Here is a 16826-nt window from a genome sequence, read left to right as displayed (position 1 = left end):
AACACTTTATACAATATGGTGCACTGTTATAAATGAAAATGCCTTCATTAAAACAGCCTGGGTAGATTAACCTGCTGCAGGGGGACAGGACAAAAAAAAATGTGTGTTTCAGCCTCGTATGCAGGGACACTACAGTGCTCAGGTTCCCTGTATCAATTAGGCAGTTTCATTCAACACAGTTTAAAATAAAGGATATACATCAGTTGATACTGTACTTAAGTTATGCTTATTCTCAACAACTGAATTTAATTTTACTTAAATACAAGCAACTGACAAATTGAACATGAGCCTTTAGGGGCCTTGCAGAAAGAATATACTGTATGAGTATAAAGTAATTAAAACTGACACTCCAGTAGCTGAAAAATTATAATATTACTTATATATTGATGCACCTGCAATAGTGATCAAGTCATGCCATACATTACTCTGGTTAAAATAACTCTAGTTTAAATTGGTGGTTATTTTCACACAAGACTTGGAAGACGTTCTTCTTTTTCAAAAGGCCTTTTTTTATTCAAGTTACCAAAAACCGAATGAAAACACGTTTACACATCTGACAAATCTGAGCATGATGATGTACTTCCAAGTGCCACAAACACTACAAAAATATATATAAAACAAACTTAAACTAAAACCATCCCAGAGAAACTCAAACAACTTCCTAAACATTCACAGATCACAGGCTTGGAGTAAATGTGGAAAGACTTTTGCTTGGAATCAACATAAAAGCTTCACTTGAGACATTTCAAAATAAAAAAAACCTAACGTAAAGCCCCTCTGCTCAGTTTGTTGTCTGGTAATAGTTCTTTTAACGCCACACAAATGAGACCAAAACAAGTTTACATACTTACATCTGAAGCAGTTCAGCTTCTCAAAACCATGATGAGACATTTTTACTTTGTTCTGCTACTTGCAGCGTCTGAGAATAAGAGGTACCTAAATCCTGTAGAGGTGATCAACAATAATATTTAGTTTGTCTGGTTTAAAATCTAAAAAGGTTGAAATTTATTAACTGCTGCACTGAGCAAAACCAAAATGAAATATCCTGAGAAACAGAATGCAAATGGAGGCCTGAAAACACCCATAATCCCTAATTAAATTTAATAATATTCCTAATTAAGAATTGAAAAATCGTCCCTCTGCCAAAACAAAGACAAAAGTCCTCTTACTTTTTTTCTTAAATCAAAACATTTTATATTTTTGCAGCCCTCATAAAATGAAAAAGTTGAGAATTTGTGTGGTATCCGTCCTCTGAGTCATAAGAGGACGGTGTTGACAAGAGTCTGACTCAGGGTGGCTGAAGATGTTTGAACCCCACCCCTGTTCCGGTCCGTCATGACAGCACCGTCCTCCCCCGCTGAGGTTACGAACTTCCCAGCTGTGATGAACGATCCTTCACAAAAGGAAGTAGTCCAGGTTAGCCCACCCTGAGAGGCGGAGCTACAAGGACAACGCCGTCTCCTCTGACGAACAGCATAGGGATGTTCCTCTTGGTTGACTAAAAGGACACAAAAACTTTGACTTTTACTATTATCTTTACTTTGAGTAATATTGTCAAAATCATCCGAAGCCACAAATTCTAATAGTTTGTTTCATTTGATTACGGCACACATTCACTATGGCATTATTTCGATAAGCTTATGCAGTGTCACAACATTTATTTCTGTCCAGAGTTGCATTAATTTTCCACCATCCTGACATTGTCATCTTTGAATATGCCCGAGCCATCAAGGAAGAAAAAAGCTGAACTCATTTTTTTGGGTCATAATGTTGCTGAACCTCGACCTGAGCAACTGAAGCAACCCCAGATCATAACACTGCCCCCACAGGCTTGTGCTGTAGGCACTAGGCATGATGGGAGCATCACTTCATCCACCTCTCTTCTTACCCTGATACCCTCATTGCTCTGGAACAGGGTAAATCTGGATTCATCAGACCATATGACCTTGATCCATTGCTCTGGAATCCAATCTTTATGCTTCCTAGCAAATTGAAGCCTTTTTTTTCCAAGATTATGGGTCATATGGGATATAATATTAGAAACTCTCAGTATGGTGTAATATTATTATGGTGTATCATCTGTCCTGCCTTTCACTGCAACTCAGCATTCAGAATTTGGGTTTTATTACTTGTATAAAGTAACAGGGGTAGTAATACTCTTTTTCACACCATGATGGTTACATGAAGTCCGCTAATGATCCATACGGAACATGTGACAACTGCAATCTGTTGCACCCAAAAAACCCAACAACATATGATTTAACATCTGTAAGGGAAAATATGGCACTTTTCATGTGGTTGTCCAGTCAATGTTGATGCTAAATGTAGTCAATTGAAGCAATAAATTCTTCAGTGCTGGAATAATAACTGAGAAAATAGTTAATAGTTATCCTGCAAACAAGCTGTGCAGCAGTTCCTAAATGTACCAGAATGCACTGCAGGCAAGCTTGTGTATCGCCATCTGAGCCTACAGCTGTTACTTTGTAGGAATATGCATTGAAAATTCTACCTTAGAAGTGGAATGATGCCGCTTTAGTAGAACATAACAGTGAAGCAGCATTATTCTTTTGTTTCAGGGAAGCAAAGTAGGTCCAGACTTGTTCAGGAGCCAAGACAACAAAAGTACTCTTCAAGTTATAAGAAATAAGGCTATAACAGGGAGAAAAGCATGTTGTACCTTGTAGAGTTCTTCATACGTCTCCTCATCGATCTCCACTGTCGTCACCGTCTCCTCCACGTCACCCAGGATCATGTTCAGGTGCTGATCGTAGGCCTGGGACACAAAAACAGCCAGAAGTATTGAATAAATGATGATCAAACTGCATATTTAAAAAGGCAATCTCTGTAGGCATGCTGACTGCTCTGAAATATAAAAACCCTCGACACAACCACACACACGTCCAGGCCTTTCAGTGGTTTTTGGACGGTGTAAGCAGATACTGTGTGTTGTAGCTTACATGCAGTCGGCCGCGGAGCTCCCGATCGTTCCTCATCTTGACATAGATCCTCTCATCTAGACTGAGTCTGATCAGATCGAGCGGCTCCTCAACCGTGTTGGTTGTCGGTTGCTGCAGCACACATAAAGGACATTTGTTAGGCCTAAAACAGATATTACATTGATTTTAACAACATTAAAGAAAAAAAGAAATGGCACTTCTGTGGACTGATGCTTTTATATTTCTGTAAGGTAGACAAGCCCAGCATAAATTCACTGAAGACCTAAGAGCAAATGTACTCAGGTCAGTCACACCTCCATCACGGCTTGAATGTTTCCTGGAAATGTTTCATAAGTTTGTTATTCATCTGTCACATTTACAAAACATTAGAATTGTTTTGTTGACATTTTACTTCCTCTACAAGTATAAATACATGTTTGCAGCTCATTCAGATGTAGTAACAGATTACTTTTGGCCATACTTGAATACAGAGGTCATGCATTCTGAACTATAACCTGAAAATAAGGACTGAACATCATCCAACTGTGTCCATTCACACATGCAGCACACAACTAGGAGACTGTCCATGTCAGACGTGTTTTTGTGTTTTCTTAGTCCTGTAGAACAGTAAACTGAATATCTTTGCATTGTGGACACAACAAAATCTTCATCTTGGGCTTTGGGAAACGATCAACATTTTTCATCATTTCCTGACATTTTATTGACTAAATAACTATTAATCAAGAAAATTAATCAACCAATTAATCGACTATATTCAGCGTTACTGTTTTTGCACTGATATCACAGGACACAACAATAAAGACTGCCCACTTGCTTGAGGCAAGTCAAATACCATGTTGGGCTAGTAAATCTGGCAACTCATTTGCCTGACTGGGTAGGTGGTAAAAAGGAATTAAACTATTGAACTTTTTTATAATAAATAAAAAATAAATAAATAAAACGTAAGTCTTGGTTGTTATTTGATAACTGCTAATAAAACAATAGGTACAGGGGTAATGAAATACTGGCTTTGGGAAAGCAGATTTCGGACCCACTTACCCAACTGAACAAGTAAAAAAAGAAACACTGATGCTTTGTGGTGTGCGTTGCTTGCAGGACGCACATTTATACTTTCTCTCGCTTATGTTTTCAAATCACAGATGATGATCAAAATGCACGCTCAAAAAATGTAGACTCGTGTAGGCTGATATTGATCTGCAGATAATCTGTATGAAAACTAAACAATCAATGAAAGAGTGTATATACAGGTGAGTAGCTGCACAACGCACAGTGTCATCAAAACGCCCACTTGCTCACTCTGGACACTGAGCTGCTCTATTCACACATGAAGCTCACAGGACTTAGGACTGAGTAGCTAGAAAGGGTTAAGCCTGGGCCAAAAAATGTATTTGTTTGTCTTCACACATGCAGCTCCTCTGGGTAGTGTCTGGATAAATGCAGAGTTGCAGTGTATGTGTGAAATGACAATATTTTGTTAGTTCTAACCATTGGATTAAAAACAATTCTGTCTGATGCATCATGGCAAAACATTTTTTAAAAATCTGTTCAACAACTTATGTCTTCAAAGGCAAACAGCTGGAACTGCACTTTGAAAAAAAAACAATTCCTTGTGTGTGAGAATAGAAAATTATGTAAAGTAATGTTAATACTGACAAATATAGCTGATCATTTTGGTTCACATTGTACAAACTGATAAGGGAAAGACGTGTTATGAGAAAATGGGAAATGCAACTAGGGAAACTGGTTAAAATGTCTTTTTAGTGCAGCATACAGATTTGTTTAAAATCCAGGTGTTCAAACAGTCATCTGGGATTTTTGAAATACCTTCAAAAACTAAGGTAAGTGTTGTAAAACAAGTCATCTGGGCTTTTCAGAGATCACCAGGGACTTCTATCCTTTCTTACTTTAAGAAGAACAGATGCTCAGCTCCGTTACTCTAATTATAATAAATGAGAGGCACAAACTGAGGCTGCAGCTGGTGAAATTCTTAATGCATAATTTAGAGCTGTAACACATTTTCCCTCAATCAGAGAGTAAATCAGACCACCAGCACACAACCACAGAAAAAAAAACGGTGACATAGAGAAGCTGCAGCATATCTGCGATGGGAGGAGCAGGCAGATGAGAAGAGATGTGAGGAAGAAGAAGTGTGTGTAACACAATTACAGTTTCTAATCCACACAAAGCAAACTGCAGGCAAGTGTGGGCTTCAGTACAAATCTATCAAAATTATACAAACACAAGCCTGTTGAGCCATCTTGCACTAAATGGCCAAAAAAGTTTGGAAATAAAACATGTTATGTTGGAGTAGAGTTATGTAACTCCAGAATTACAACAATTACTCAGTTGAAAGAAAAGTGCTTTTCAACAATTTACATAATTAATTAGCCTAATCGTTTCAGTCATTTGTTAAGCAAAAGGGTTAAAACATCTGCTTGTTCCAGCTTCTGAAAGCAGTGAAAATAACTGTCAGAACAATCAATATGAAAATAATCATTAGTTGCAGCCCTTTGAAACTAATTTAACTTTCAGTGAATTGGTAAACATAATCAATGCTGCTATCAAACACTATGCAGCTGCAATTTAGGGCAATGCTCACTGCAGTTCTTACAAAAGGTTGCAAATTTAGGCATTTTTCTTAATAAATAGTTGAAAATGCTACCAACTGATTGATCATTAGTAGGATACACAACACATATTTTCTTTCGTGCCCTTCATTTTTAAGTTTCCTTATTCAACAAATGCAGTTACTGCTATTTCTGGACTATCAATTAATTATTTCTTAATACATTATCGATTATTGTTATTGATTAATACATTTTTTTATTTGTTAAATTCTTAATGGTGATCAAAAAATTAATCATTAACATCACTAGTTTGTACAATACATTTAAGGCAACTAAACACAAGATATAAGAAGACTTATTCATCAAAACACCATAAGGTTGTATAAAGAGATTTAGACATAAATCCCTCTTTGATTGACTGGTTCATTAGATTGGGTGAAAGGATTAAAATACAAATGGAAATATAGAAAAACATAGATTAACTTTAAAAAATAATAATAATAAAACATTTTTTGACACTGTTGCCCAAAGTCCAAGGTGACCTCCTCAAGTGTTGTTTGTTGTCCACAAGCCTAACATGTCCAGTTTACTGTAACAGATGTTTCAACAAACTAGAAAATAACCATATTTGAAGGGCTGAAATCAGAGAATTATGGCTTTTTTTTCCTCTTAAAAGTCACTCAGAAAGTTTGATTGTCAAAATAGTTGTCGATTAATTCAATAGTTGACAACTAATTCAATAATGATTGCAGCTCTAAATCAAACCAAAACCAAACTGACACAACACTCTGAGAGCAGATAGAAAAGAGATGGAGCTGTGGAGGAAAGTCAGTGAGGTTCTGTTGTTTCCTTCACCACAGATCCCACCGCTGTGTTTACTACACCTTCTCTTCAAGAATTCACCTTTGTTTTGTGACCAGCTTGGACATGTGTTAGCTTAAACAAATCAAACTGGTTTAACTGGTACCCAGCTGTTGTCCAACACAACAAAGAGGAAAACTTGTGAGCAGTGTTAACATAATGCTGTCTTTTGTTTCACAGTTTTAATCTTTCCTGCATTTAAAGTAAAGTGAAGCCGAGTTCTGACTTGTTCAACAAAGAGCAGCGCGCATCAAACACGTTTTGTTATACTGACGGTAGCATTACATGCTAACCGGGCTAATATAGCTAGCTTGTTTGACAGGCCTCTACGGCTGTAAACACAACAAACAGAAACAAAGTAAAACAATATGCCTCCTAACACAAGTACACAAGTATAACTATCTCCTGTCCATCTCTCGGAATGATTAAATACACGCTGTGTTAGACAATAACTACAATTTAATGCAGATGCACAGACCTGTTCAACTTCGTCCGCCATCGGTGTTGAGTCTGCGCAGAGTAGTCTGACCGGTACGGCGGTTGCCAGGTCCGTAGAAACACGCGTTTTCAGATTACAATTTACAAGAGGACGACCTGCACTGTTGTTTGTAAATCTTCTCTCCTGCATTAACAACAGGCGGATGTTTATATATATAACACTTACATGAGCTGTGTAAGCACAAGTCATCTAAATAAAAATAAATAAATAAATAAATAAATAACAAGCCTGTGTGTTCTTTTAATTCACAGAGCTGGAATTTTTGGTTCTATAATTCATGAATGACTAGTGTCATTGCATTTTTCTAAAACTGAAATCAACTCATCACCAACTACACACTTTTGCTTTAAGAATATTTTTTCACTCCATGTTGTGTTAGGCCTACTTGCTCTCTAACAAAGTGACTTGGATGTGCATTATGCAAAGTATAAATATAAAGACAACAGTATTCAAGTTATGTATTGGTCTTTATATTCAAATTCACATTTTCAGTGGTCTTATTCCAATTATTTTTCAATTATTCTATTGTGTTTTGTATTTCAGTCACTCTGCCAGACATGGTTAATTCCTACAAATGTTTTTTTTTTCTGTGTATCAAATTGTAGGCAAAATCGTGTATTTTTATGCTTTGATTTCCTCTGTCCGTTTTATTTGACTTGTTTTAATCAAAGTTATTGCTGTGGTTTACCTCAAATTAATCCTCAAACAATTATGTCTTTATAATTCTACTATTACTACTTGTAATCTGGCTATTTGTTTATCTCGCTGACAGCTGCAGTTACTAGTTAATAATAGGATTTTTATTTAAAAAAAACAAACAAACAAACAAACATATGATGAGTCGATGAGAATACAATGCTCTGTCGTAGATTAAACCGATAACAATAAAAAGCTACTTACACACTGATGCACCAATACTAACTGACAATATAATGCAACCACTCCTGGGCAATTTGTCTGTGAAACAAGTAATTTTACTTTGATAGTTTAAGTACATTTTGCATCTGAAGTATGAGTTTGAATGTTGAACTTTAACGTGTAATAAAGTAATTCTATACTTTTGAAATTGTACTTTTCACGTGGGCCAATTAATGGAAGTGAATGCTTTTTCCACCCCTGCATCCTACACATGCGTGCTGGGGAATAAACTTCGAACCTGGCAACCCGCTACGTTGAGATAAGCAGTACCACTCTCCTCTCTCTTCCTTTTTCCAGGCCTTCCCATCTTCCTCGTCCGCACGCCGCGGATCCCACTGGTTAATGGTGAGTGATAATTTAACCTAAACATCAGTATCTTCACTTCTTTACACTCCTTGTCACCGAGTATCAACAATATTCACTGAGTCCATTATGATATTTCGAGCGACTGTAAATCAACAAGTTCAGCGTCTCAAATTTCCAGCCGTTACAAGGTCAGCGGTGTTTTGAGTTAAAACAGGTTAAAATAACCGTTAGCCACCGAAACGCGACCTTCAGAGGGTTATAATGCAAGTCAGGCTTTAATATGACACCGTGTCCTGTGACGGACTGTTCACTGTAACCGCTAAGTCATGCAAAGACAGCAAAAAATGGAAACTGCAACTTTAGCATGTAAATAAAGAGACACAACAGGGACATAGGTGCGTTTTTACTGTGTCACATTCATGGACGAGGCTGTTTTTTCGCTGCAGATAAAATAGATTTGTGCCAAAGTCTTCATGTGTTACTGTGCTCTCAGTACTTTATGCCACGTGTCCTGCAGCAGGTTGAACAGTTGGATACGAGGGCAAATTAAGGGGTAGTGCATTTTTTTTGGCGTTTTGCAGGATTTTGGTGAAAAAAAAACTTGAACTGGATTTGAATGTTTTCTGTTTCTCCTGCAGAAATGTAAATACATGTCAAGGACCACCACAATAGATGCACATTAAACCACAGATTTACAGGATTGTTTCTAGCGCTGCACGATTAATTTCAATACTATCGAATTGTGCAAATAGTGCAATATCCGAATTACAGGCAATTTTTTTTTAACTAAATGAAAATGTATGCCAAAACAGCATTATAATGAAGTACTGTAGAGCTGCAGATGCCCCGACCCACACATCTGTTCTCCAGATGTAAGAAAACATGTTTGTTTGATACAGATCTCAATATATGTGACATCATCATGATTTTAATAGGTTTTCCTTATATATAAAAATTGTAATGCAAAAATGATCATCAGTCCTCTCTAAGTACTTTTAGGTTTGAAGATAATAAAGCCGTCATACTCAATAATCAAACTAGGATGACTTCCTTTTTCGTCCTTGTTGTTCCGACTTCAAAAAAATGCGATAAAAGTGAAAATATTCTATTCCTCCTTTTGCCAGGGACCCTTTATCACAGCTTGAAATTAACCTTTTTCCTAAGTGTCCCACAATTTGTTCTAACTTTTGTCCCAAATTGAGTTGGTTTTTTTTAATTCTACATAATGAAAATGCTTTCATAACTTTCAGTAACTTTAATAACATCTTGACTCACTATGGACCGTTACGGAAATTCTGCTAGTTGTTCCCTATAAGCACACTTATAATGTTGAGCCATTTCAAATATTTCGAACACCAAACAATGGAAAGCATATATAGTTCGGGACACTTGTTATATGTTTTTTCCCAGACGCTGAACACTTTGTGTTCCAGGTGTTGGGACTGTTCTGCAACAGTCCCTAAATAAAACATACCTACTCTTTATTCAGGGTCAGTTCAGTTGCACCTCTGTGTAACAATTGGATGTAGTTGAAACACTTTTTATAACCTATAGTTTTAAAGTAGTTTCCCCAACACTAATACCCTGACTTCGCCCGACTAATTCACTGATGCGTGCCAGAACAGATGAGAAGATTCGTCTGGCTCCCCAACACTGGTAGTTTCACCAAAAACCTCATCTCAAGGTCCTCTAATTTAACAGAACATCCTTAATTTCGACCCCAGAACCCATCTTGAAAACTACTGGAAGAGATCGTGTGAGTATGATCTGTACTAAGACTACAGATTAGATTATTTAGAATGGAGCTAAAACTATTTTAATTAGGGCTTATTGATAAATCAGCTGATTTCATTCTTGACCAATCAATTAATTGTTTGGCACATTTAACATTGTAAACTATGAAAACTGCCTATCAATGTCCTTTTCAAGTCATTGGTGTCTTGTTCTTCTTTCCTTTTTCTTAATTCAAGGTATTGTTTTAAACTCATAGTTCGGTTAGAAAGGTTACTGTTTAAGTGTCCTGATATCATTTTGGATTTTATATATATAAATAAATAATGGGTATTTTGCTTCTTTTTTTTAACTCCTAATACCCAGAAATCCAGTTTCATTCTGGCTCAAGCTAGAATCATCAAATTATTGGCATTTTTGGTCGAAAACTGACTGAAACAATTAATCGATTATCAAAATAGTTGCAGAATCAGTGTCTCTTGATTGACTGCTCAATGGTTGCAGTTCTTATTTAGAACATCTTTAACATGTTTTACTTTGAATTAAGCTTCAACTCGTTCATTTTTTTGGAATGTCTCTTATTCCTCTTTGTGTTTCTTCATTTCTGTACAGATAGTGTGTGTGTGTGTGTGTGTGTGTGTGTGTGTGTGTGTGTGTGTGTGTGTGTGTCTGTGTATATATGTATATGTGTATGCCTCTTTTCCCCCCTTCAGCCCAGTGCTTCATACTGGGTGTGTGTGCAGGCTGAGGAGGCAGAGCAGAGCAGTGGTGTTACCCATTCCACCCTCAGCCACAGCATGGCTCTGCGGTGGAAGAGATCCCTGCTACAAACTAAACACGACGACTAACTCATGACAGTTTTCCCTGGTTAACCTCATTTAATGTTAAAATAGTTGTATACTATACTGTCATTCTTGTATCGTTTGATATTTTCACATTTTAAAACCGCAGACATGAGATACGTGTGTGTGTGTGTGTGTGTGTGTGTGTGTGTGTGTGTGTGTGTGTGTGTGTGTGTGTGTGTGTTTGTGTCCGAGTGAGAAATGCCAGCTCTTCTTTGCTGCTGTGAGAGGTGTGTATCATTGACATTCATCATTAATGATTAACTCACACAGTCGTGGGCTGTGACCTATAAAAGGTAGATGGTGTAATTATTCAACTACTGAAAGAGTGATAACGTTTTTGTCTGTTTTCTCCTCCCGTCACTCTTCTGTGTCCCTCCCTCTCTCCCTCCCTCCCTGCTCTGTGATCAGAGCCGTTACTGGAGAGACCGGCCACAAGATGGCGCCCGACATCAGGAAGAGGCCGTCAAACCAACTGAGTGACTGAGACTGAGAGGTTAAGTTGTCTTCATATAGTTCAGGCTGTTACTACTGTAGAAGCGGGATTTTTTTTTTTTTTTTTTTTTTTTTCAAGGATACAGGGTTATCAGAACTGTTTTAGAAATGAAGGTGAGAATATCATGTAGATCTCCAGGGAGGTTCTGTTATATTTTAAACTGATTAGAGATCAGATTAATTTTCATACAGCATAACATACAATTTTATGTTTACTTTCACTCATCTACTGCATTTCCTTTGTTTTATTTTGTTGTAAGTTAGGCTGAGCAACACTGTGAACAACATGGTCAAATAAACAGTATGAAGAAGATGCACATGCAGCAGATTATGTTAATTGTATGACATGTTTGAATTTTGTATAATCTAATTAAGTCTTTCACTGGATGTAACTTTTGGTCTAAATAGTGAGTTTACAGTAAAACTATTTTGTATATATTTGATTTGAAATGCTTGAAATACTACTTGAGTTCTTAGCTAAGAGAATGTGAATGTGTTTTAGGGAAGTCTTGTGTAACATATTTCAGTGGAATGTCTTAAAATATTTCTGAATTTGATGCACATTGTTGTTTAATAAAGTCACATCTTATCACTTTGACATGTCTGTTTGATCTTTCAGTGTTGGCAAATGGTGATGATGTAACCTCTGTGAAGGAGAAAGAAAACCTGAAATAAAAAGGTGAAATGTGCAGATAAGATCAGTTTCCTCAAAGGAAAGCTGCTAACCTCTGAAGATTTAAACCTGAGACCTTAGGTCTGTGTTTAAGTTTGATTTATAGTTCTGCATTATGGGGTTATGATGTAGCTACAGACCTACGCATGTAGTGGCTGTTCCACATGTTGCCTGTCAGTTGTAAATATAAATGCTGTTGCTGTGGGGAATATTAAATCAGGACACGACCTGATCATGCACGATGCATTTGATCAGAGGTTCAGTGACTCAACAATAAACCTGAAAATTTGACCTGTCATGAGGAGAAAACCATTAAAGATGGCTCTGTTTTAGCATTCTAGTTAACAGTGACCCAGCATGCACTGTAACTAGTTTCACAAAGATATTTTAGACTGGTCTGTAGTATTTGGCAAGTTTTAAGTTTGCTTTAAATTGGTGTATGTTAGACAAAAAGCTTCACAATATCATAGACTATTTAAAGATTAAGTGCCCTCTTATCCTAGTTCAGACTAATAACTAAGCCTTGTTCCACCAACACCTGCTGACAGTTTCCATAGAAACAGTAACACTTGCTGACCTGTGTTTCCATGGTAACAAGCAGTAGGACAGTCTTGAAATAAGTTCTGCGAGAACTAAAAGTGTATCTGGTTAAGTTTCACACAGATTTTGGCAAAGTTCAAACTAATAGACTTCAGATATCTAATTTCATCTGTTGCACAAAACTGTCCTAAATCTTGAGTGTCTGAAGTAGGACTGATTCTCACTGAATTATGGGCAAATTAAGATTTGTTTCAAAACAAACAAAAAAACCATGGAAACACTTGTCAGCAAGCGTCATTATTTTCTGTTACCATGGAAACACTTATCAACAGTTGTTAGTGTTTGTTACCATGGAACCTCTGGTCATCAGGTAACACTAATTCTGTTACCATGGCAACACTGGTCATCAGACAACACTATTTTTGTTACCATGGAAACACTGGTTGTCAGGTTACAATATTTTCTGTTACCATGGAAACAGTGGTCATCAGGCGACACTATTTTCTGTTACCATGAAAACACTCTTCAGAAGGTGTCACTAGTGGGGCGGGGTTATGCAAAACTGCACTACTTACATTAGACTAAGTGAAATAATTAAGGCAAAATTAAAAAAAAAATTTGTGAAACCGGCACGTCAAGTCTGACTATTACTTGGAGCTAAGCCAGTCAGTATCTATCATTGTTAAACCTGCCAGGAGATTCTAAGGCTGGAGCAGTTAAATAAAAAACAGCCATTATTAATTTTGTTATTGATAAAAACACTTTTCCTACAGTGGCAGGTTAAAATGTCTTTTCGTGAAAATGGCCAATGGTTATTCTGGGCAGGACCAATTACTGTAAGTATGTTTTGCTGGAGAATAGCAATAAAATGAGGGCAATGAGATAAATGGTTATGATATGAGGAAAGAGGGTCAAGATTCAGACAGTGAATTTCCAAAATTGATTAATCCAGTACAGAATGAAAGAACTGACCATCACAGAATAATCGCGTGTGGATGAAGCTTTCCTGCTCCAGAATGTAGCAGTAGAATAGGTATCTCCAAACACTACGATTATTTGTTATTGAATCAAATGTAACAAATAATATATAACTTCAAACAAACAAAATTATCAGTGCTTTCTCTTTTGCTGAGCCAGTTCAAGTAATGATCTTTTGTGCTGGATCCACCAAAACAAATCAACTAAAAATAAATGCATAAATTCCCAGACAGGTTTATTTCAGAGGACAACAAATGAGCTATTAGGAATTTCTAACTGAATCATTAACTATGCACTTATTTTGACTTTTTTTTTTTTTTTTGCAAAAGGACAATTTACTGTTGAGGACCAGGCAGGTGCAATAACATCAACGTCCACAGCAGGTCAGTGTGGAACCACAAAAAACCCTGTGTCCTCCTGCGTGGACAGTCTGCTGCTGCTAGTAGAATAGAAATCTGCTGGAAAGTTTAAATATACAAATAATAATCATTTTCAGTGAAGAACATGTCACTTATCTAGGTTTTTAAACTGTTGCACTGTGGTACGCTCTAAATATAACACCCGCATGTCTAAAATGAAGAATGCTTCCTCTAAAGGATATTTTAAAATCAAATAATGCCTAAAATGTGTTTTAGTTTCACATTGATTTAACAGATCAATGTGCAATGAGACAGATTAGGAGAGATGGACAGCATTGGACAAAGGTCAGGGGTCACATTACAACCAATGAGTATTCTGTTAATGATTTACTTGATGAAATGTTTAACCACTTGTTACATTTCATGAAGAATAACTATATCATTAATTATCCTCTACTGCTGGTTTAATATAGAATTTTTTTTAACTTCTCTTCTCGTATGTGGACATTACACCCATATCTATTTATTGAACAAGTCATTCCAGAGCTATGGACATCAGTCTGTTCCTATAATAGCTTCCACCCCTCTGGGAAAACTTTCCATAACATTTTGAAACCTGACTGCAGGGACCTGCTCCATCGAGACTTGGTGTGAGATTAAACAACAGTGATATGTATCAATAAAAACCTCCATAAATGCACATACAAAACAACATATTATATTATAATGCTGGTTACTCTGAGCCTTAATTATCAACTTACTTAATGAAATAAACTACTTTAGAGCTGCAGGTAAAACAAGAGCAGGATAACAGCTTCATCTGTGTAATCTGGTCCACTTTAATGTCCAGTTCAACAGTAGGACATCTGAACACTGCGTGAAACATCACTTCTTTCATCATATCACATCACCAATCATATATTGTTACGCGCAAGGTGCGTAACAATATATGACAATAACATATAATAATAATATGACAATTTAACAGCCCTATATTAAGAAAAATAAATCTCATCTTACATTATCCCTTGACAATGGAGCACGCACGAGTGACATGTAAGACAAAAGCACACAAGTACATCTTATTTATATTTATTTATTTGTATTAAACTTGTTTATTTGCATGTTTTTTATTGTTGTGTGAAGAGGAAGAACATACTGAGCATACTGCATTCATCTCTCTTGAGGAAATGACATGTTTTCACTGTGTTGTAATTTTTATACACACAGGCCCAAAATACACACACATGCACAAACATGATGTAGACATGCATCAATGGAGAGATGTCAGGAGTGAAAGAGCTGCCTCTCACAGCGGCGCTCCAAACAGTTAGGGGTTCGATGCCTTGTTCAGAGGCACCTCAGCAGTGACCAGGAGGTGAACTGGCATCCCTCTATGCTACCAGTCCACACTCCCTATTGTGGTTTGTGCTGGACTTGGACCACCCTCTGTTTCCCAAGCCAAGTCCTTACAGACTGAGCTGCCGCCATTTTGAAATATTTAAATAATTATCTTTATTGAGTGAAATGAAACATTTTATTATTATGGTGTTTTCAGCTGTATCTCCCAGCCCTAACTGAGCCACAAGAGAATTAGCGATGTTGGGTGGTAACATCTGGCTCGCAGTTGATAGTCCAGTTCATCTCGGAGGCGGTGGATGGGGTTGAGGTCAGAGCTTTGTGCAGACCAGTCAAGGTCTCCCACACCAAACTGGGAAAAAAACATTTCACCAACTCAAAATGTTGGCATTGACGTCCTGATGCATTTACGAACAGCTTGGACAAATCGAACGAATGAGTCTAGTTCAAACTATGAACCAGCACCAGACAGAGTACACAAAAGTATGCGGACAGGGACGTCTGCATACATTTGACCATATAGTGTGTTTTGCATCGACTGAGTGAGTGAAGAAGAGGGGAGGAGTCACGGTTAGAGGAGTCTAAACAAGCTGCAGCTGTCCCCGGTCATCATCCTACAAACACACATGCAAACACAGACACACACCGCCTATTAAAGACTCACATACAGTAGATTCAAACCTTATCAGCGGTGCAGCTCATCTGCATTGTTTCATGAAGATTACTCACACTGACTCATTCACATGAGTAACATCTTCTCCATCTGGAAGAGGGCAGAAGCTTCTAAAGAAATCTGCCAGCAGCTCACACACACTCATCTCTGTGTGTGGCTGTTATTTACATGGACTGTAATGTTCTAACACTGACCCAGTTAAGACAACACAACCATGAAAACAGCATTTTCTGATTACCTTACCAAAGATAGAACAGGGTCAATGTTTGTGGTTCATAACTCTGACGATGAAGTCTTGTTTTCAAGTTCAGCTCTTGTTTTTGTTAGTGTCTTTTTTCACAGTGCTGCTGAGAGGTCAAATGAAAGGTTTTCTGAGACGCATACATTTAAAAAAAACTCATCTGACAAAATGATTGATGGGACATAATTAAACATTATGACTTTTTTTTTATTTAAAAGGATATCAGGTCACTGTCAGCTGCACGGAGCAACCTCACATTCTGGAAACTCCAAGGTGGAAATGATTTAATGTGGCGTCAGTGAAGTGCACACAGGACACACCCATGTTTAGAAATTAACACTCAAATTTAGAGATGAAAGAGGCGAAAACAAAAAGTTGCCCAGTTTCTGTTCTGTTTCTGAGGCAGGTGAGATTCAGCGCATGTGACTAGAAAAGTGATCATTGCCAGTGTCGTAATTTTATTTGATCAGATTGGCCAAATTGTGATGATTGTGTGTTCTGAGTTTGTCACATGACAGAAACTTGTTATTAACCAGGAACCCAAGGAAAAGAGTGACAAGAAAACATGGAAGACCAGAGTGAAACTGTAAATATAGAGCAGGAGGCGTCTTCACTGGGCTGGTATTTAACTGCACCTGTTAACTTTAAAACCTTGAAATTTCTGTTCTCATTCGGAACCTTATAGCTTTTAAAAGAACGTCACTTTTACTGTTTTGAGTCTTTTGTTTTTAACTCAGGTGTTGTCTTGCATTTTTGTCTTTGTATGGAAGATCCAAATAAAAGAAGCAGCTAATCAAAGTGATGAAGTAAAGTCTGGTATGGTTATT

At 37.2% G+C, this 16826-nt stretch overlaps 1 protein-coding gene across 1 annotated transcript; it reads right to left on the bottom strand.

Annotated features, from left to right (window-relative positions):
- Positions 1–485: 485 nt before the first annotated feature.
- lsm3 (LSM3 homolog, U6 small nuclear RNA and mRNA degradation associated) lies at positions 486–6977 on the bottom strand. The gene is made up of 4 exons (XM_084740752.1): positions 6864–6977; positions 2958–3068; positions 2678–2773; positions 486–1498 (listed from the first exon to the last, which is right to left on the bottom strand). Exons 1-4 carry the CDS (start codon positions 6882–6884, stop codon positions 1418–1420), a joined length of 309 nt encoding a protein of 102 aa, XP_084596878.1. The 5' UTR covers positions 6885–6977; the 3' UTR covers positions 486–1417.
- Between the last annotated feature and the right edge of the window lie 9849 nt (positions 6978–16826).

The sequence above is a fragment of the Lutjanus erythropterus genome, chromosome 2 (genome assembly GCF_056507025.1).
Source record: "Lutjanus erythropterus isolate fLutEry1 chromosome 2, fLutEry1.hap2, whole genome shotgun sequence".
NCBI classification, from domain to species: Eukaryota; Metazoa; Chordata; class Actinopteri; order Lutjaniformes; family Lutjanidae; genus Lutjanus; species Lutjanus erythropterus.
The sequence above is the reverse complement of the archived record's forward strand: the minus strand, read 5'-3'. Positions and strand labels throughout refer to the sequence as shown.

Coding starts and splice junctions, on each gene's coding strand:
- lsm3 (XM_084740752.1), bottom strand. CDS start 6,884: ATGGCGGACGAAGTTGAACAG. Junction 2,774..2,957: donor AGCTCCGCGGCCGACTGCAT/GTAAGCTACAAC, acceptor TTTGTGTCCCAG/GCCTACGATCAGCACCTGAA. Junction 1,499..2,677: donor CGTATGAAGAACTCTACAAG/GTACAACATGCT, acceptor GTGTCCTTTTAG/TCAACCAAGAGGAACATCCC.